General features: G+C 45.4%; 1 protein-coding gene across 6 annotated transcripts in view; it reads right to left on the minus strand.

Annotated features, from left to right (window-relative positions):
• RPTOR (regulatory associated protein of MTOR complex 1) overlaps positions 1 to 21,094 on the minus strand; it is a 352,911-nt gene that overhangs the window by 59,160 nt on the left and 272,657 nt on the right. For 4 of the 6 annotated variants that reach the window (XM_029212146.1, XM_029212149.1, XM_029212150.1 and 1 more), the window contains exons 12-13: positions 18,079 to 18,162; positions 16,554 to 16,664 (exon numbers count right to left, since the gene is read on the minus strand). The exons of 1 other annotated variant lie outside the window; for it this stretch is intronic. In XM_029212146.1, the coding sequence (XP_029067979.1) occupies positions 16,554 to 16,664; positions 18,079 to 18,162 (195 nt within the window). The remainder of the gene's footprint in view (positions 1 to 16,553; positions 16,665 to 18,078; positions 18,163 to 21,094) is intronic. One more of the 6 variants, XM_029212148.1, reaches the window with a different exon arrangement.

A 21,094-nucleotide genomic window follows, 5' to 3' on the forward strand; every position in this document is an offset into this window, starting at 1 on the left:
AAACAATTCCAATACTAAGCCTTATAAAATCAGACTCAATGAATAATAAATAAAAGAAATTAAAAGAATGAGATTCATGGGACTTCTCTGGTGGCGCACTGGTTAAGAATCTGCGTGCCAATGCTAGGGATGCGGGTTCCAGCCCTGGTCTGGGAAGATCCCACATGCCGTGGAGCAACTAAACCTGTGTGCCACAACTATTGAGCCTGCGAGCCACAACTACTGAGCTCATGTGCCACAACTACTGAAGCCCGTGCGCCTAGAGCCCGTGCTCCGCAACGAGAGAAGCCACCACAATGAGAAGCCTGAACACCACAAGGAAGAGTAGCCCCTGCTTGCTGAAAAGAGAGAAAGCCCACGCACAGCAACGAAGACCCAATGCAGCCAAAAATAAATAAAAACAAATAAATTTATTAAAAAAATGAGATTCAGTTTTTAAACAGATCATGAAGGTGAATAAAGGAACAGTGGTCAACAACAGACATAAAGCAGGTCATGCAAAAAAAAAAAAAAAAACGCAGTGCATCACAGTGATGCCACCCCAAAGAGAACAGGATGGAAAGGGGAGAAAGAGGAACTTCCCAGCAGTGTCACCTGACAGACACACCTCAGTCAGGTGACCAAGGGACACCTCAGCCAGGTGACCAACAGCCCAGCCACAGTGAGGAGTCATGTTGAGAGCATGGACCCTGATGGGATGTGATGAGAAGGACACTTTCCCTCTGTGGTCTCCCTCCCCCAAACCCACAAGCCCAGACTAACAACGAGAAAAACATCAGACAAACCAGCAGAGGGACAGTCTGCACATCCCTGCCCAGGCCTCCTCTAAACCGTCGGGGTCATTCAAATCAGGAAAGTCTGAGAGACCGTCCGGTCAAGAGCAGGCGGAGGAGATGTGATGACTGCCATGTGGGGTCCGAGAGAGGTCCTGGAGCAACAGGAGGGCATGAGGTTAAAACTGAGGAAAGCTGAATAGTGTAGACTTTAGTTAATGACAGTGTATCAACGTCGACTCCTTAGTTTTAAAAAATGTACCATGTTTTGCTGTTGTTGTTGTTGTTTTTGTTTTTGCAGTACACGGGCCTCTCACTGTTGTGGCCTCTCCCGTTGCAGAGCACAGGCTCCGGACGCGCAGGCTCAGCGGCCATGGCTCACGGCCCAGCCGCTCCGCGGCATGTGGGATCTTCCCGGACCGGGGCACGAACCCGTGTCCCCTGCATCGGCAGGCGGACTCTCAACCACTGTGCCACCAGGGAAGCCCTGTTGTTGTTTTTTTAATGGAACAGCTTCTTTTATTTCTTTTTCACACTGAATCCCAAGTCCTCGGGCTTATCTAAAAATACAGAATTTCAGTGAAAAGTAGACTTTTGGTCCTCCTATTTTAAACTGTCATTGGAAAGGAAGTTACAGTGGAATAATCAAAGGTGAATAATCAAAAAATGGGAATTTCATCGATGAATGGACTGCATATGCCCCGCTGTGGTATGGTATATAGAAGGGCTCTGAGTTTTGAATGAAGATGGGAATTCTTACCCAGATCTGATCACCAGTCAGCAGAGTGAACTTGGGAGAGTTGCTCATCCTTCTTTGATCCATGCTTTCCATCTTCTCCTGGAAATTCCAAGGCTTCTTTACAAATAAGGGACATTTTTGTTGTCCCAGAGAATCCATGGTAGGGGATCGTAGATGATCCCCTCCTTCCTTCCTGCTAGTGTTGGAGGGTCCCCTGGGAGGCAGGGGGCAGCTATGGCTCACTATGGAGACAGGGATACTGGCAGTGGCAGCTCTGGCAACTGCTCATTGGCATGGGCCCTATAGGAGGCCGCCACTTTCTTACCAAGCTGTACCATGTTAATGTAAGGTATTGACAACAGGGGAAACTGGGTGTGGGACATACGGGAACTCTATTTACTATCGTCTTACGTTTTCTGTAAATATAAAATTATGATTAAAAAAATATCTTATTAAAATGAAAACTGCTAAGAACAAGGCATTCAGGACACAAACTCCCAGCACAGGAGGTATGTTTGCCCCGGGTTGTCATAGGACCAGCCCCATGGGCTGCCCTGCCTTCTGTGATTGGACCATTAAGAAAGCAGGTTCCAGGGGCTTCCCTGGTAGCGCAGTGGTTAAGAATCCGCTTGCCAATGCAGGGTACATGGGTTCCAGCCCTAGTCTGGGAAGATCCCATGTGCCGCGGAGCAACTAAGCCCGTGCGCTGCAACTATTGAGCCTGTGCTCTAGAGCCCGCGAGCCACAACTACTGAGCCCACGTGCCACAACTACTGAAGCTCACGCGCCTAGAGCCCATGCTCTGCAACAAGAGAAGCCACCTCGATGAGAAGCCTGCGCACCACAACGAAAGTAACCCCTGCTCGCCGCAACTAGAGAAAGCCCGCGTGCAGCAACCAAGACCCAACACAGCCCAAAATAAATAAATAAACTAATTAATTAAAAAAAAAGAAAGCAGGTTCTGGATGGCAGATCCTCTGGCCCACCTGATCACACTCCAATTTGGGTGATGTGAATCATATTTGGATGGGAGAGGAAGTTAACCCTGCTCACTTTTTCAACTGTGAGCTGGCAGCGGGGTGGGGGGGGGAAGGGGGGATACAGGTGCAGGAAGAGAGGCTGTGAACGTCAGAGTCAGTGAGCTGGGATAAAATCACTATGCAGAGAAAACAGCAGAAGTTTTGAGACTGAGAAGGAGAACTAGCAACAGATGTGGGGAGGACGGGGGGGGGGGGAGCTACAGAAATTAAACTCCACTAATCTCTGATCTGCTTTTCACTCACGCAACGTGTTCCTTCTTGGGACTGGGATAGCTGGCACACACAGTGAAGCTCTTTGTGTCCCCAAATCTGGATGTACTTCCTCTATACCGACACACAATGTTTTTCCAAATTCAGTGACACTGTGCCCTTGGAATCCCCTGGTGGCACTATAAATAAAACTTTATCAGCTGTAACTAGGGAAGGTCTGCCTGAATTACATATTAGCTGTGTCTATGAAAAAACCTCTATTAACTGGAACCTAGCTTATAGAAATCTTTAACTGTCTCCCCTCTCTTTTTTTTATAAATATATTTAATTTATTTTATTTTTGTCTGCGTTGGGCCTTCGTTGCTGCTCGTGGGCTTTCTCTGGTTGCGGCGAGGGGGAGCTACTCTTCATTGCAGTGCGTGGGCTTCTCACTGTGGTGGCTTCTCTCGTTGTGGAGCACGGGCTCTAGGGCTTGGGCTTCAGTAGTTGCGGCATGCAGGCTCAGTAGTTGTGGCTCGTGGGCTCTAGAGCGCAGGCTCAGTAGTTGTGGTGCAAGGGCTTAGTTGCTCCGCGGCACGTGGGATCTTCCTGGACCAGGGCTTGAACCCGTGTCCCCTGCATTGGCAGGTGGATTCTTAACAACTGAGCCACCAGGGAAGTCCCTCCCCCTCTCTTAATCTTGTTAATTAGCAGAGAAACAAATGATAACAAACAACTTAAGGTATTTATTAAAAGACAACCACCGCCATCCTCCCAGAGTAGGGTAGATTTTGCCACATTCTCTGGACTCTCTCATCTACGTGTAATGTTGCTTTTGATAGCTGATTCCATCACACAACCTGAAGGACAGTTAATAAAAAATATTCTGCTGCATTTGCTTCTCCCTTTCCTTTCCCCTGTATTTTTCTGCACTTTTTGAAAGCTGCAGATAGCATGACATTTTGCCTGGAAATTTTCTTAAGAAAAAGGACATTATCTTACATAACCACAAAACCATGATCACACTCAAGAAATTTAACATTGATACAATATTATTATCTGATATTCAGTCCTTATTCAAATTTCTCCCAATTGTTCAAATAATGTCCTTTATAGCCTTTGGTTTTTGATCCAGGATCCAGTCAGAACCTGCCCTTAGTTGTCATGCAACATTAGTCTTAATCTGGAACAATTTTCCCCACATTTTTTGGTCTTTCTTGAATTGAAAATCTAGATAGGACAATTACAGTTTTTTTGTGGACTATTCTACAATTTGAATTTTTTAACAGCTCTATTGAGGTATAAGTGATATACAAAAACCTGCACATATTTAAACTATATAATTTGACAATATTGGATGTATGTTTACACCTGTGAAGCCATGCCTACAATCAAGGTAATTAAGCTATCTCCTGAAAAGTTTCCTTATGCCCTTTGGAATCCTTCCTCCTATTCCACTAATCTGCTTTCTGTGGCTATAGTTTGCATTTTCTAGAATTTTGTTTAAATGGAATAATACAACATGTATCCTTTTACACAGCATAATTATTTGGGGATTAGTTTACCCTTTTTTATTGCTGCGTAGTATTCCATTGTATGGGTAAATCACCATTTGCTTATTCATCCACCTGTTGATGGACATTCAGGCTATGTCCAGTTTTTGGCTGTTACAAATAAATCTGCTATAAACATTCATGTAGAAGTTTTTGTCTGGACATATGCTTTCATTTCTCTTGGGTGACTATCTATGAGTAAGATGACTGGATTCGATGGTTGAGTATGTATGTTAATCTTTATAAAAAACTGTGAAGAAACCTCCCAGGGTGATTGTGCCATTTGCATTCCGAACATAATTTATGAGAGTTTCAGTTCCTCCAAATCCCAGCCCACACTTGATACTATCAGTCTTTTTCATTTCAGACATTCTGATAGGTATGTGGTGGTATCTGACTGCGGTTTTAACTTTGTATTTCTCTGGTGATGAATGATGTTCAGCACCTTTTCATGTGCTTATCTGCCATCATACTTCTTCAATGAAGTGTATATTCAAAGCTTTTGCCCATTATTTTGGTTTGCGTGTTTCTTTTCATATAGAATTTTGAGAGTGCTTTACATATTCTAATTTCAAGTTTTTAATCAAATTAATGATTCACAAATATTTTCCCATTTTGAATTAATTTTTGTCATGGTACATGGTGTAGATTGCGGTTCACTTTTGCAGATGGATGTCCAATGGCCCCAGCACCACATGTTGAAAAGACTATCTCTATCTCCACTGAGTTGAACTGTCTTTGTAACTTCAAAAATTAGTCGTCCGTATATGTGTGAGTCTATTTCTTGACTTTCTATTCTGTTCCATTGATATTTTGCACATTTTGATGCCACTTCTACAGTCTTAATTGCTGTAGATTTATGATAAGTCTTGAAATCAGGTAGTAGTTGTCCTTTAAATTTTTTTTTTTTAAGTTGTTTTGGCTATTCTAGGTCCTTTGCTTTTCCATATGGATTTTAAGATCAGGACCCATGATAATTGAATATCTCTCCATTTATTAGATTTTCTCTAATTTCTCTTACCAATAGTTTGCAGTTTTCAGTGTATGTCTTGCATATCTTTGCCAGAATTTATCCCTAAGTATTTCATATTTTTGATACCATTTGTAAATGTTCTTAACAGTTTGTATAAATTGGTTAATAGTGTATATAAATAAGACTCATTTTGGGGTATTGATCTTATAATTTGCAATGTTACTAAGGTCACTTATTAGTTCTAGTATTTGTTTGTTTGTTTGTAGATTCAGTCAGATTTTCTACACAGAGAATTGTGCTGTTTGAAAATAAAGACAGTTATACATCTTTCTCTCCAAACTGGATTTTTTTTCTTGCCTCATTGAACTACCTAGGACTTCCAGCAAAACTTGGAAAAGAAGTGATGAGGGCAGATGCCCTGGTTTTGCTCCTGATCTTAGTGTTCAGACTTTTACCACTAGGTGTGATGTTGGCTGTAGCATTTTTTGTAGATGCTATTCTTCATGCTGATGAAGTTCCCTTATTGGTTTTCTGAGAGGTGTTTTTTTAAAATCAGGAATAGATTTTAGTTTTTGTCAAATGCTTTCTTTCTGTCTATTGAGATAATAATATGGGTTTTCTTCTGCTAATATGATAAATTACATTGGTTTTTCAATCTTTAAAAACTTTACATTCCTGAAATAAGTCCTTCAAGGTCATGATGTACTATCTTTTTTATATATTGTTGAATTTGATTTGCTAAATTTTGGTTTACAATTTTTGCATCTATCTTCACCAAGGACACTGGTCTGTAGTTTTCTTGTCTGGTTTTTGGTATCAGGGCAAAGCAAGTATCATAGGATGATATGGGAAGATGCTTGTTTGCCATCTGTATATTTCTTCATTAACTTTTGGGCAGAATTCACCAGTGAAGCCATCTGGACCTGGAGCTTTCTTTGCAGGAAAGTTTTTAACCACAAATACAATTTAAAAAATTGATACAGTGCTATTCAGATTATATATCTTCTTAAGTGAGCAGCTTGTGTCATTCAAAGAATTAATTTCAACAAAGTTATCAAAAGCTTGGGCATCAAGTTGTCTATAAATTCCCTCACTATCCCTTCAGTGTCTCCAGAACCTTCAGTGATGCCACTTCTCTCATTCCTGATTTGGGGTTTTGTGTCTTCTGTTTCCTTATCAGTCTGAGCAGTTATTGATCTGCTCAAAGAACCAGCCTTTGGTTGAATGGATTTTCTCTACTGCTTTTCTGTTCTCTTCTGCATTGATCTCCACTGTGATCTTTATTATTTCCTTTCTCCTACCTACTTTGGGTTTAATCTGCTTTTCTTTTACTAACATCTTCAGGTTGAAGCTGAAGTCAGTGATTTGAAACCTTTCTTCTTCTTCTTTTTTAATAGGGGAATTAACATTTATTTATTTATTTATTTATTTGGTTGCACTGGGTCTTAGTTGCGGCAGGCAGGCTCCTTAGTTGTGGCACATGGGCTCCTTAGTTGCAGCATGCTTGCGGGAACTAGTTCCCTGACCAGGAATCGAACCCAGGCCCCCTGCATTGGGAGTGTGGAGTCTTAACCACTATGCCACCAGGGAAGTCCCTGAAACCTTTCTTTATTACCTTTACAGGACTATAAGTAATTATAATCTTCCATATTTATCATTTAAAAAAATTATGTTCACGAGAAGTTCTTCCCTTGAAAGATTCTGGAATAATTTTTATGACACAGAATTGTGTATTATTCCCTGTGTCTGCCTAAAAAGAGTATGTGAAAAATATCAGAAGAAAGATTAGATCTGTCTAAAGTCATATCTGCACAGGACCAAGAAAGGTAGATATTTGATCTTTATGTAATTAATATGATTAGTGAAGATAACCCATATTTTTCCTGGCTATGTATCACTTTGTACCTTGTGTTTTTGCCTAAATGTTGTCTTTCTTCTTTTCTATTGTATGCATTTAGTTCTAGAAGTTTCCCTCTCAGCACTGCTCAGCTGTGTCCCACAGGTTTTGATATATTGTATATTCATTTTTATTCAGTTTAAGGTACTTTTTACTTCCCTTGAGACCTCCTTTTTGAAAAAAATTATTTTAAAAAGTTTTATTTCATTATTTTACATATTAATATAAATGTTTATATGATTATAAATATTTATAATTATATACAAATTATACTAAAGTATATAAATATCAATTACATTATAAAATATACATATTCTCCCAGATTTACTGAGGTATAATTAACAAAAATGTATATATTTAAGGTGTAAAATGTCATGGTTAAAGTATGTATTGTGAAATGATTATCACAATAAAGTTAATACATCCATCACCTCACAGTTACCTTCTTTTTTCTTGGAGTGAGAAGAGCACTTAAAATCTACTCTCTTACCAACTTTCAAGTATACAATACAGTATTGTTAACTAGTCACCATGCTGTACATTAGATCCCCAGAACTTATTTATCTTATAGCTGGAAGTTTGTCCTCTTTGACCAATATCTTCTCATTTCCCCCACTCCCCAGCCCCTGACAAAAACCATTCTACTCTCTGTTTCTACGAGTTGACTTTTTTAAGATTCCACAAATGAATGAGATCATACATTTGTCTTTCTCTTGTCTGGCTTATTTCACTTAGCACAACGTCCTCCAGGTTCAACCATGCTGTCATGAATGGCAGGATCTCCCCCTCCTTTTTATGGCTAAATAACATTCTACTGTGTGTGTGTTTGTGTGTGACATTTTCTTTATTCATTCATCTGATGATGGACACTTAGGTTGTTTCCACATCTTGGCTATTGTGAATAATGCTACAACTAACTTGGGTGTGCAGGTATCTCTTTGAGATACTACCGACTTCATTTCCTTTGGATATACACCCATTAGTGAGATTGCTGGATTCTATGGTAGTTCCATTTTTAAATTTTTGAGAACTTCCATGTTATTTTCCATAGTGGCAGCACCAATTTACATTCATACCAAAAGCGCACAAGGGTTCCACACCCTTATTTTCTCCACACCCTTGCCAGAACTTGTTATCTCTTGTCTTTTTGACAACAGTCATTCTGACAGGTATGAGGTGATACCTCATTGTGGTTTTGATTTGCATTTCCCTGATGGTTAGTGATGTTGAGCACTTTTTCATGTGCCCTTTGGCCAGCTGTATGTCTTCTTTGGAAAAATGTCTATTCAGGTCCTTTGACCATTTTTTAATCAGGTTTTTTCTTTTTGAATTGCAAGAGTTCCTTATAGTAGTATATTTTGGATATTAACCCCATATCAGATAGATGTTTGTAAATATTTTCTTCCATTCTGAAGGTTGTTTTTTCATTTTGTTGACTGTTTTCTTTGTTATGCAGAAGATTTTAGTTTGATGCAGTCCCACTTATTTTATACATACTTATAATTATAAATATGATTTTACATATTTATGCTGCTTATACATTTATTTATATAACATTTATACTTTAATATTGTTTTATTTTATACAATATATTTATATTATTTATTAAACTTTTATAATTAAAATATTTTAATCATTTATTTAAAAGTATGCTGTTTAGTTTCCAAGTGTTGTTGATTTTCCTATTACCTCTTTTTTTTTTTTTTTTTGCAGTACGCAGGCCTCTCACTGTTGCGGCCTCTCCCGTTGCGGAGCACAGGCTCTGGACGTGCAGGCTCAGTGGCCATGGCTCACGGGCCCAGCCGCTCTGCGGCATGTGGGATCTTCCCGGACCGGGGCACGAACCCGTGTCCCCTGCATCGGCAGGTGGACTCTCAACCACTGCGCCACCAGGGAAGCCCTTACCTCTTTTTAAAAAAAAAATTTTTTTTTTTTTGCCCTATTACCTCTTTTGATTTTGCATTTGATTCCGCTGTGGTTGTAGAATATGCTGTGTAAGATTCCAGTTCTTTTAAATGTGTCATGGTTTGTTCTACGACGCAGGATGAGGTCCATCTTGGTGTACGTTCCTGGCACTTGGAAAGAACATGTGGTTTACAGTTGTGTGGAGTTTCGTCCAGCAGGTGGATGGTGTTGTTCAAGTGTCTGAGAGAACCTCCCTGGTTCCCCGTCTACTCATTCTGTCATTTACTGAGAAGAGAGTGCTGGATTCTCCAGGTGTAATTATGGATTACCTATTTCCCCCTGCAGTTCCACCAGTTTTCATTTTATGTGTTTTGAAATACTGTTATTAGGTGAATAAACATTTAGACTGTTCTATTCTCACGATGGGTGGACTCCTTTAGTGTCAGGAAACACCTGTGTCTCTGGTAATATTCTCTGCCCTGAAAGCTACTTTGATATATTAACGGGGGCATTGCTGCCTTCTTTTGCTAAGTGGTAGCATGATATGTTTTTACTTTTAATCTATTTGTGTCTTCACACTGAAAGTGCATTTCTTTCAAGCTCATATAATTTTTTTTTTTTTTTCTTTTAAATCCAATCTGACACTCTCTGCTTTTTAATTGGGTATTTAGACTATCTACATTGTGATTATTGATATGGTTACGCTTAAATCTATTGTCTTATGTTTGTGGTATTTATCTCATCTATTCTTTGTTCCCTTTCCCTCCTTTTCTTCTTTCTTTTGTGTTGCTTGTATATACTTATGATTTCATGTTATCTCCTTTGTTAGCTAATTGGCTATAGTTAAAAAAATTTTTAGTGATAACTTTAAGGTTTACAGACTACATTTTATCACAGTTCACCTTCAGGTGATATTATATCACTTCAATGAAGTGAAGAGAACCTAACAATAGTATTTCCTCAATTTCTCTCTTCCCAACCTTTTTGTTACTGTTAGCATACATTTTGCTTTTACATATGCTATAGACTCTGTAGTACACTGTTATTACTTTTTGTTTAAACAGTCAATTATCTTTTAAAGAGATTTAAATAACAAGGAAAATAAACCCCATACAGTTAACAGTGGAGCATTCTTTCCTGGTGCTTTTCACCATATGGTGTACATGCATGTTTCCTCCGGGTATTATTTTCCTTTGCCCAAAGGGTTTTCTCTAACATTGCTTATACTGTGGATCTATGAGTGAGGAATTCTTTCAGTTTTATATGTCTTAAAAAGTCTTTATTTTGCCTCCATTTTTTAGAGATATTTTCACTGGGTACAGAATTCTACGTTGATGGTTTTTCTTCCAGGACTTTAAAGATGCAGCCCCACTGTCTTCCTCTGGTCACTGTTTCTGACAAGTGATCTGCTGTCATCCTTATCTTTGCTTCTTTGTTCCTTTTCTTATTGTTTGCTTCTGAGTTTTTTAACTTGTTTTTTAAGCAATTTGATTATCAGGTGCCCTGGTGTAGTTTTCTTCATGTTTCTTGTGTTTGGGGTTTGTTGAACTTCCTGGATCTGTAGGTTTATAGTTTTCATCAAATCTGAAAATATCTTAGCCATTATTTCTTCAAATATTTTTTCTGCCATCCCCCGTTAGGGGCCCCCACTACACATATATTTGGTCACTTGCAGTTGTCCCACAACTCAAAGATGTTCCTTTAGTTTTATAAAAGTTTCTTTTCTCACTGTGCTTCATTTTGGAGTTTTTATTACTATGCCTTTAAGTTCACTAATTTTTCTTCTGCAACATTTAATCGGTTGTTAATCCCATCTAGTATACTTTTCATGTCACGTATCATAGTTTTCATTTCTAGAAGTTTGAGTTGGGTCCTTTTAATATCTTCCATGTCTCAGTGGAGCTTTTTTATATGGAACAGACTTCTAACGACCATTTTAATGTCCTTGTCTGCTAATTCTAACATCTGTGAGAGTTCAGAATAAGTTTCGGTGGACTCATTTTCTTTTTCTCCTCATTATGGATCATATTTTCCTCCTTCTTCACATGTCTGGTAATTTTTGCTTGGTAGCAGTAAGTGTAGAGTAACATGGTGTATGGGTGATTTAAAAAGACATCCTCTGGGACCAGATCTCTTGGAGATTATCAGGGCACTGAGACAACAGGAAAGGGCTTTCCTAATGTGCTGTTATTAGATTTCCTTGTCCCAAGGCACGCCTTCTCTGTACATCAGTGTCCCCACAGTGCACACTGCCCCTTCAGTCAAATGGCACATGATCCTTCTGAGCCTGTAGCTCTCTCTGGAGTTCCCCTCCTTGCTTCCTCCCAGACTGAGCCTACCGTCTCTAAGGCTGAGGTAATTCCTGCACCTCAATCAGTTTGAAAACATGGGCCCCCCATCCGCAGACAAAAAGAAAATCCAGGCCCTCCCCACCACCCCGTGACCAAGGAGCACTTAGGCTCCGGGCTGGAGTGCCCCGTGTGCAAGGACGACTATGGGTTGGGCGAGTGCGTGTGGCAGCTGCCCTGAAACCACCTCTTCCACGACAGCTGCATCGTGCCCTGGCTGGACAGCTGCCCCATCTGCCAAAAAAGCCTCACAGGACAGAACACGGCCACCGACACCCCCCCCCCCACCTCCGGGCCTGGCGGTGGTGAGCTTCTCCTCCTCCTTGTCCTCCCCCTTCAGCTCGCCCGGTAATGAGAACCCAGCCAGCAGCTCCTGAGCATCCTGGCCGGCCCCCAGGGCGAGCACTGGGCCGTGGGCCAGGACTGCGGACTCTGCAGCCCCCTGCACCCCTCACGCCCATGGACGGCGGTGCCACCGGGTCCACCGCAGTGGAGGCTTGGAGGACCTGCACCTCCCGGCTGCGGAGGGAGCCCGGCCTCCCCAGGGCCGGGCGTCTGACTCCCTTCCCGTTTGTATCCGACCTCACCCTCTACGTGTTCGACGGCGGAAAGGTTTTTATAATTTTAAATTATTACTGCTTTGAAATAAATGGACGTTTGAGCTCAAAAAAAAAAATTCAGGTAATTCTCTGAATCCTTTAGGAGCCCCTCACATAATGACACATAGTGTGTGCTCAACATATGCTTGTGGGATAAAGAGGGGGCCCAAGACTCATCCCTTAGCTGGGAGTACAGCCTGAGTGGGGCCCACACCTTCTTAACTCTTGGGGAAGTGCCCTGAGGGTGGGAAGCTCCGCAGCCCAGGGACAGCTGAGTGCGTTGGAGTGCCGGGACGCCTCGCCTCGTCTGTGCCTCTGTGCAGGTTCCTTCATCCCAAGGTAGGCGTCCCTGTCACAAACAACATGCCTTCTGACCCTCATGGTGGCCACATCAAGGACTCACTCCAGGAGCTCTGAGCTTTGCGGGAGGCACATACCATATGAGTATGCGGAGGCCAGATGCCAGGAGGGGAGGGGAGGAACAACTCCTCAGAAACACACGGAACTTTAATCTCTTGGAAACTCAGGCCAGGGTGATCATGAAAAGGAAGGGTGAAGTAAATGATGCTGTCTCAATCGGAAATACTAAAAAATGTCTCTCAGTGGGATGACTGCCCTTAAATAAACAGGTGCTACAAGCTGGTTAAGGAGCTAATTCAGAGGATGGTCCCAGCGCCTGCATTTACAAGAACATTGCAGGCTAGGACATTTCCAGCTGGGCCCAGGAACAGCTCCTCAAGTGTTATTAAATGTGTAATTCCTCCAGCATCAAGCAGACAGTGAACGCAGGCCCTGAGATGGCCTTAGAGCAGGTGTAATGGAGGAGCACTGCAGCATCTGTGCTATCGATGAGCTCTCCCATATTGGGCTCCAGAGATAAACAGACCCCTGGAGACAAATGTGACCAAGAGGCAGTTTCAAACCAAATTACGATGATTAACTGCAAATTCCATGAGAATTCAGCAGCAAAGTGCAGTTCTGAAGGGTCATCTACCTTCATGTAAAGAAAAAAAATTAAAGCAGAAATAGCCACTCCAAAGACTAAATATAAAGACATTCTCTATTTCCAGGTACTAAAAGCTACTAAAAATCCTGATGAGTACAAGAATCACAATTGGCTGAAGGTGTTCTGTAGCACTGGTAGCCCCGGGGAGAAGGCCTGGGTGGCCGATTGCCACCCCTCATCTCTTAGGGGAAATCTTTTCTGTCCCTCCCCTTCATTGGGCTTCGCGTCATGGTAGTCTCTCCATTTTATGCATCCAGAACCTTTGCACATGGTCCTTAATGGCCAGGTACCAAGAGCAGTGCCAGTGAATTTCTAAACATGTGATACAGATGACAAAGGTATTGAAGTAGGAGAGAAGCAAGGAAGGTTCTGAAATAACTTCCCCAGAAAAGCCCTCTTGTTTATGTAGCTTGGCTTTTCAATTAAATTTGACAAAGGGCAAAGTAGAAATGACCAAAAGGTACAGTTTCCTGAGCCACAAGACCAGGCTTTCCAATCAGCAACAAAAGGCTTTAGTGTAGCAGAGGCGGGCTGGGTAGAAATGAGGTTTTACCGCTACTCCCTTCACTCTAAAATTTCCAAAACTGCTTTATACACCGTAGTTCTGATCTCTGTAGCCACACTGCAGGCGGTGTTATTACCACAACTTTACGGAGAGGCAGATGATGGCCGCGGGAAGGAAAAATAGCTGTGGCTTAAGAAACTGAGGGCAACAGGACCTAAATTCAGTTTTTTAAACTCTCAAATCCAGGCTTTTGGCTGGTCTTTTAAAGTCACTGTTTATCCAAAGTTAGTTCAATGGGTAGAAGGATAAATCTTTTGTTGAAATATAGAATATTTTGGCCATCATTCCAGAGCAGACAAGCAATAGGACATTGACTGGACACAGCAGGGCACTGGGTCCAAAAAGGGCCAAGGTTGAACTGAGGTCAAGGTCAGACTTGGATGCACTGAGGAGGATGGAGGCTGTTCCCAGCATCAAGATGAGCATTAAAATCGGGAACATGCAAGGGTGTATTGATTGCAGCCTCCCAGTCAGTACTGCTAGACCAGGAAAATGAGCGAACTGCAGGGCTGGGAGAGAGTCCACATGACTGTCTGTATAGACATGCCCCGGGAGCCTACAGGCCACCTCTCAGAACCAGGAGACCAACAAGGCTGCTCCACAAGATGACTCCAGACACCAACCCCAACCCAACCCAACGTAATGAAAGACAGCCTTCTCCCTAGAGGCACACAGACTATGACACCTTCTTTGGGGATGCCCCCGTGACACTCACAGTCTCATGCAGTCGTTACCCATTTTTAGCCCCCTCACAGCAAAGCTCCAGCCGCCACGGCATGGGGAAGTGGCCTCAGCAGCCGCGCAGAGCCCAGATAAGAGAGGAGGGCCCAGGTCCGTGGGGACCCAGGTCAGAGGCTCACTGAGTGGGCAGGCATGGCTCTTAGGGGCCCGGAGCAAAGAGGGTCACGTGAGTGGGTTCGGGCAGCAGTGTGCAGGACTGATGCACGAAGGCGGTAGGGACAGGACCAGGTGGCCGGATCTGCCTGACGCATTTGTCACCTCCAGGCCCACCGGTGCTAGGGAGTGGAAGCCCTGTGCGTGTGTGGGCTGAAAAGAGCCCCAGGTAGCGGGCGGCCTGCAGGGCTATCTCAATGGCGCAGGGGTCCTGGACAGGAAGGAGGGGCTGACACTCTGAGCTGAGGTCCCCCACTCTCTCCTTTTACCCCTTGCAGAGCAGAGAATGGTCTCCCCCTTTGCATGGTGATGCCCTTGCTTCCTGCCCTCCTTCTCTGTGGCTCTGCTGATCCCCCTTTCCTGTGGGTGGAAAGGGCTCCACTCAGCTCACAGCAAATTGTTACAGGTTTGCTATGGGCTCCTGGGCAGCTCCTTAAATGAGCATTTTCTTATCTGCAGATAATCTACAAAACCACACTTATAGCATGGAGTTGATGCAAGAACTAAGAGAATCTTCACACAAGAGCCCCTGCCACGGGGTGTCACCCATATACACACATGTGTGCACACGCACATGTACACAGCGAGCGGGTCAAAGTCCAATTAGATGTATGGCTGTTTCTCTGCTGATTCTTTTCTCCCAACTAGAGACCATTTAAGTCACCATTCCTTCAAAACAAGCAAGCAAACCCAACCACTGATGCCAACTCGTCTCCCCACTTACAAACCCCTCAAGCAAGCTGAGGGCCGCACCCTGTCCTTCCTCCCCAGAGCCCCCACTTCTGCCTCCCTCCCCACACACTTCTGAAGCCTGACTGCCAAGTGCGGCAGCCTCTTTGAGGGTCTCTGTCCCGCTCCCAGTGCTCTCCCTTGTTCCGGAGCCTCCTTCTTCATGTTCTGTTATCAGACTTCCCAGCCCTCCCCTCTCTGACAACCTCCTTCCACCCTCCCTTCTCTGTCCCCCGAAGAGCAGACCCCGAAGCTCAGCCCTCAGCCCGCTGGGCCTTCATGTCACATTTCCCCTCGAGGACTTGCCTGCCATTGTCATCGGGTAGATGAGGGCCCTAGTCTCCACCTCCCAGGCCACGAGGCCCCATCACCAGCGGTCCCCTGAGCACTCCCCTCACCACGCCTCCCCGCTCGGCGCCGGCCCACGCCCCACACAGGTTCAAACTCGAGAACCGTTTGTTCTCCACACCTGCCTGGCCCTCCTGTTAGCTGTGCGTCCCCTACCCTGGCCCTTCCTGTCCAGCAGCCCCCACCTTCTGGCCACCCTCACCCCTCCCTCTGGGCATGAATTCCTGCAGCAGAGGCCTCGGTGGCCCCCTGCCACCTGGGTTAACGTTATAATCTCCTTTACACTGAGGCACACAAATGCAGCCCTGCCCACAAGATTTCTCGACTTTTTGAAGAGTCACCCTCTTGCCAGGCATGTGTGCGGATTCGGCCTCATAGCAGAGGGTTTTGTCCCCAGTGGACAGTGTCGAGGGCAGGGACGGCTGAGCTCTGCGACACCTATGGCCTTCAGCACAGTTCTGAGTACAGGGCCTTGCCTAGGACTTTGAGCAGTGGCCATGTGACTGCAGACCCACAGGCACGAGGACAGGGGTGGGGAGGTGCCTACTGGGAGCAGAGCTGGAGACGTGGGCTGGGCTGGGCTGTCATGGCTGAGAAGTGACCGCTAGGGCCGCGGCCTGAGCCTTACAGGTGACAGCCTGGGCCTCCAGGGGACTGTTCCCAGGGTCAGGGTTGGGGAGGAAAAACACTGGCTGGAGACAGGAGACTGATGGGGTGAGGTAGGGCCGAGCGTCAAGAAGGAAGCGGGCAGGGTCATTCGCCGGCTGGAGGGGTGGTTGTGGGTGAGGAGGGGGCAGCGCACAAGAGACAACGGGTGAGTCGAGGGCCAGCGTGACAGACCAGAACTGGGCCCAGGAGAAGCACAGCCTTTCCTGGGAGGGAGGGAGGCCATGGAGGGCGTGAGGCCGGGAGGAGGGAGAATGGACGGTGGGGCCGGGCCCCCCGCCCTACTCTCAGCAGCTCTCCTGTGGTGGTGGGGGACAGACATTACTCACACTGTCCACGGCGAGGATCTTGGCCCAGATGAAGACAAGGAGAGGCCGCAGCTCCCTGGCTGAGCTCTGGAGCAGCTTCAGCACGTAGGGGAAAATACCCACAGACAAGGCCTGCGAGAGAGAGCACGTCAGCCCCGCGCCGGAGGGAGCAGAGTGCATGGCGTCCTCAGCACTAATGGAGCTGCATGGGGAAGGGTCGTGCCTCCCTCACCTCCAGTCCTTCTCCTGGAAGCGACCCAGGCCTGCCTACTTGGGCTGCATGAGCCCACGCAGCTAAGAGACACGCCAGGCCTCCACCTGAGTCTACCTGTGGTGAGCTACATACGGCCTCCCTGCTGGCACCTGGGAGTATAAGAGGGCTAGCAAGGACTGCTCGTGCATTCTTCCTAATTTTTAGGTTTTCCCTCTTCTCCTTCATGTTGAACTATCAATTATGACTCTTGGTTGACAATATACAATGAAAAAACTTAAATATACATCAATGGAGATAAAATAATATGCTGAACTCCCATGTGCCGATCACTTGGCTTCAACGCCATCAACCGAAAGGGCGTGGCATCCTGGCTGGCCCTACCCACCGTCCTTTCCTGAATGTTCTGAAGCACGTCTTAGGTATCACATTGTGTCATCTGTAAACACTTAAGTGTTTATCTCTAAAAAATAAGGTCTCTTTTATGAAAACATGACCACATACCACTACCACACCTAAAAAAATGAACAATTACAATTATTGGTTTTTTTTGGCTGCGCTGCACCGCATGTGGGATCTTAGTCCCCTAACCAGGGATCAAACCCGCGCCCCCTGTACTGGAAGCAAAGAGTCTTAACCACTGGACTGCCAGGGAAGTCTCAACAATTATTCTTTAATAACATAAAATATCCAGTTCATGTAAAATTTCTAATTGTTTCATGAATATTAATTTTTCAAATTTTAACTTTCAAACTTTCATTTACAAATAGAGCCCTATAAGGTCCAGACCCTGCACCTGGTGGTGGATCTCCTGAATCCCCTTTTATCTCTAGGTTCCTCCTGATCTCTTTCCCTGGTGATTTATGTGTTGAAAAAATGGATCACTTTTGACTCTATTTTTGTCAGTGTTTTGAATGGCTGTTTCCACTCTCCTGTGAATAGAATGATAGAAAAGTGTTTCAGAGTTGTGCCTAAAACCACAGTGAAAGGACGGCGAGTGAGGCTTCGCAGGCTTCTCCCAGGAGAACACACGCCACGTGTGGCCGGGGACTCAGCCCAGAGACTGCCAGCTTCCTGGCCTGGCAGGGGTGAGCCCCTCCCTAGAGTGTCCCTAAAGGACACTTTCTGTCCTGCAAAGGTGAAGCCTAACAGCGGATGGGAAAGGGCCCCTCAACAATGTGACAATGAAGGTGCAAAAAGCGAGGTCCACGGGAGCCTTGCGGGCTTAATGGCCACCCCCACAGTCATCCTTGGCCGCATGGCCAAGGTCCCTTGATTTGTCAGACGGTGACGTGGAGTCTCGTGCCCCCCACTGCGGACACAGGAAGCACGCACCAGGCTCACCGCCCAGGGACCCAGGTCCAGAAATCTTCCCAGCAGGTCCAGGGCTCTCAGCCGGTGCACTTGGCTCAGCAGCACCTGGAAGGGAGAAGAGGCGGTGTCACCGCAACACCCCCTGCCCCGCAACACGGAGCCAGGATGAGCATCCCCAGGAGCTGTTCTCCCAGGTCAGCAGGTGCCCCTTTCTCTATGGCTCATGCTTTACACAGGCTGGGAATGCTCCATTTCTTCATGAACAGGTAAACTATGTGTACGCTGTAGGAACTAATAGAACAGACACTTTATAACCTCATTTAAGAAAATATCCACTGATGACACTGGTCTATCCACTTCCAGACACTGTTCTCTATGTACAACGTCCCCTGTTTGTTCTAAATTCGATAAGATACTATTGTGTTTCTCATCTCCTTTCTGACTAAATGATACACCCTCACTCTCACTCCACATAGCTAGATACGTCTGACCATTATGGCTGCCAACGGCAGCACTGAACTTTTCTGTAAATGTGCATAATTCATTTAAACAATCTCCCCATTGCTAGATACTTAAATTATTATCAAATTTTTGCTATTGTAAACAATGCTGTGATAAAAATTCTACCAGGTAGATCTCTGCACATTTACGTTTTTTTCCCCTTCCCCTAGGATAAACTTGAGAAGTAAAATTACAGGGTCAGAGCATACACACTTATATCACCAGATTGCCCTCCAGCTGAACCAACTTGCCCACCAAGCCTTGGCTGAATACCGGGCACCAGGACATGTTTGCTCTGGTGCTCACGGGCTACTTGGCCTTGGGAAAATAACTTCTCTGAACCTTAATTTCCTAATTCATAACACAAGACCCACCCACAAGAGTTCTAATATCAAATTAAAAGCTACCAGCAAAATATTAGCCCACGTTACACTATTATTTCCCAACATGATAGGTAATAATAAAATGTTCTTTTAATCTGAATTTCTTTGATTACAAGTGAGGTTAAATATTTTTTCATAGGTTAATAGGCTATTTCTCTAGTAAACTGGCCATGCATGTCCTTATTTTCCTACTTAAATGTCTGGCTTTTTCTTTTTGATATGAAAGGATTCTTTGTAAATTAAAAACAGCGACCTCTGCCACGTATTTTTCTCTTTCTTCCTGTGTTATATCAAAGCTTTAAACTTTAATGGAGTCATTTATATTGAGTTTTCCCTCACGATGTTTACCCAGAGGTCACATGAACAGAGCACTTACTGTGTGCGGGTGCGGTGCTGGGTGCAACTGGGAACAGCAGGGCCCCTCCCATCACCACCTGGCCCAGACACAGACATTCCGCAGCCACACTGCAATAACCATCGAACAGACAACTGGGGGCCACTCCCTACTCTGGGGGTCTGAAAGCTCTCCCTCCCAGTGGGTGACGTGTGGGGTACCTAGGTTCCAGGCAGAGGGGCTGGGAAAATGTGGGCCTTCCCCAAGGAAGGGCAGGTGGCCAGTCTAATGGGGGAGGCTCCAGGACCAGCCAGACCTGCAGACCAAGCTAAGGGCTTCGGCTTTTCCTAAGAAGAGCAGCAGAGGGACCCGTCCAATGTGCTTGCTGCAGGCAATAGGCTGGCAGGAAGATGGATGGAGGGGTGGGATGGGTGGACTTGACCGTGGCCATGACCGATGGGGAGAAACAGACTCCAAGACAGCTGGCGGGCATGACCGACAAAGCCTGCTGGAGGAGGGGGAATAGGGGTCAGGGAAAGGAGCCGCTGGAAGAGAAGATTTGGAATGAGGCAAGAGGAAAGAACAGATGGACGGGCCAGCCAGCCTGGGGTGGTCTGCAAGGGAGAAGCTGGGTAGAGAGACCAGCGAGGGAGGTGGGAGAGAAGGTGGGGAGGTTTTAACTGTGTACCTGCTCCCGGGAGGTGAGGATCAGAAGAGGACCCTCTGGCTGCAGGGATGTGGACCATGGTGTCGGGACTGAACAGGGGTGAGGAAATGGCGCAGCCAGAGCAGTGGTTCAAGGGGCTACCCTCTGAGGGGTGAATACGGGCTGGCGGGAGGAGGGTGGGGAGCAGGGAGGGTCAGCAGGTGGGGGACAGAGGAGGTGGCAGGAGATGCTGGAGGGAGTGGAAAGTGGGGAGGGGGTCCCGGCAGCACGAGGCTCCTGAGGAGGGGTTCCCGGGTGGAGGGGGGAGGCTGGGGAGCTTCCCCAGGTGGACGCGCGGCCCATGGCTGCAGAGGAGGCAAAAGCGTGTGTTCCCAGCCTGCGGGCAGCCCAGGGGTCAGGGAAGCGGAGGTGGCTGGGTTCAGCTGCTGGAATGTCATTTCCCACTGGTTTGGAGCCTGTTTCCACATTGCTATTTCGAGACAGATGATCGAGTGGTTCATTTTATGTTTGGAGAAGTTGAGGTTCTCCAAACAAGAAGCTGGGAGAGGTTATGTGGGGCTGCTCACAGGGGCCTATCTGAACGGGGCCTGATTCCTTTCCCATGTTTAACTCATGGGTTATCTCGTGCCACTGCAGCGGAAAGACAGATCTGGAGGGCAAGGTTAGACGGCTGAAAGGCATGGGCTTTGGAGTCAAGCTGACCTGACTATCTCACTTCCTCACAGTGTGGCTTAAATCACAACCTCTGGACACTTCAGTTTCCTCATCAAGAAGAGGAGAGATAACATGTGACTTGGGCTTATTTTCAGAATCAAATGAGATGCAGCCTGTCTGGTACAACGCGGTCTGGTATGAGGGGTGTGATGAATGTTAGTCTCGGTGTCAGCATCCAGCTACAGGATGTCTCCATCTCTCAGAAGCGATTTGATTGACTATTTATTTATTTATTGCCGTGCTGCGCGGCTTGTGAGATCTTAGTTCCACCACCAGGGATTGAACCTGGGCCCTGACAGTGAAAGCGCCAAGTCCTAACCACTGGACCACCAAGGAATTCCCTATTTTTTAAACATCTTTATTGGAGTATAATTGCTGTACAATGGTGTGTTAGTTTCTGCTTTATAACAAAGTGAATCAGTTATACAGATACATAGG

Source organism: Monodon monoceros, unplaced genomic scaffold (genome assembly GCF_005190385.1).
Source record: "Monodon monoceros isolate NGI ecotype Baffin Bay Population unplaced genomic scaffold, NGI_Narwhal_1 Super_Scaffold_9, whole genome shotgun sequence".
In the NCBI taxonomy this organism is placed as follows: domain Eukaryota; kingdom Metazoa; phylum Chordata; class Mammalia; order Artiodactyla; family Monodontidae; genus Monodon; species Monodon monoceros.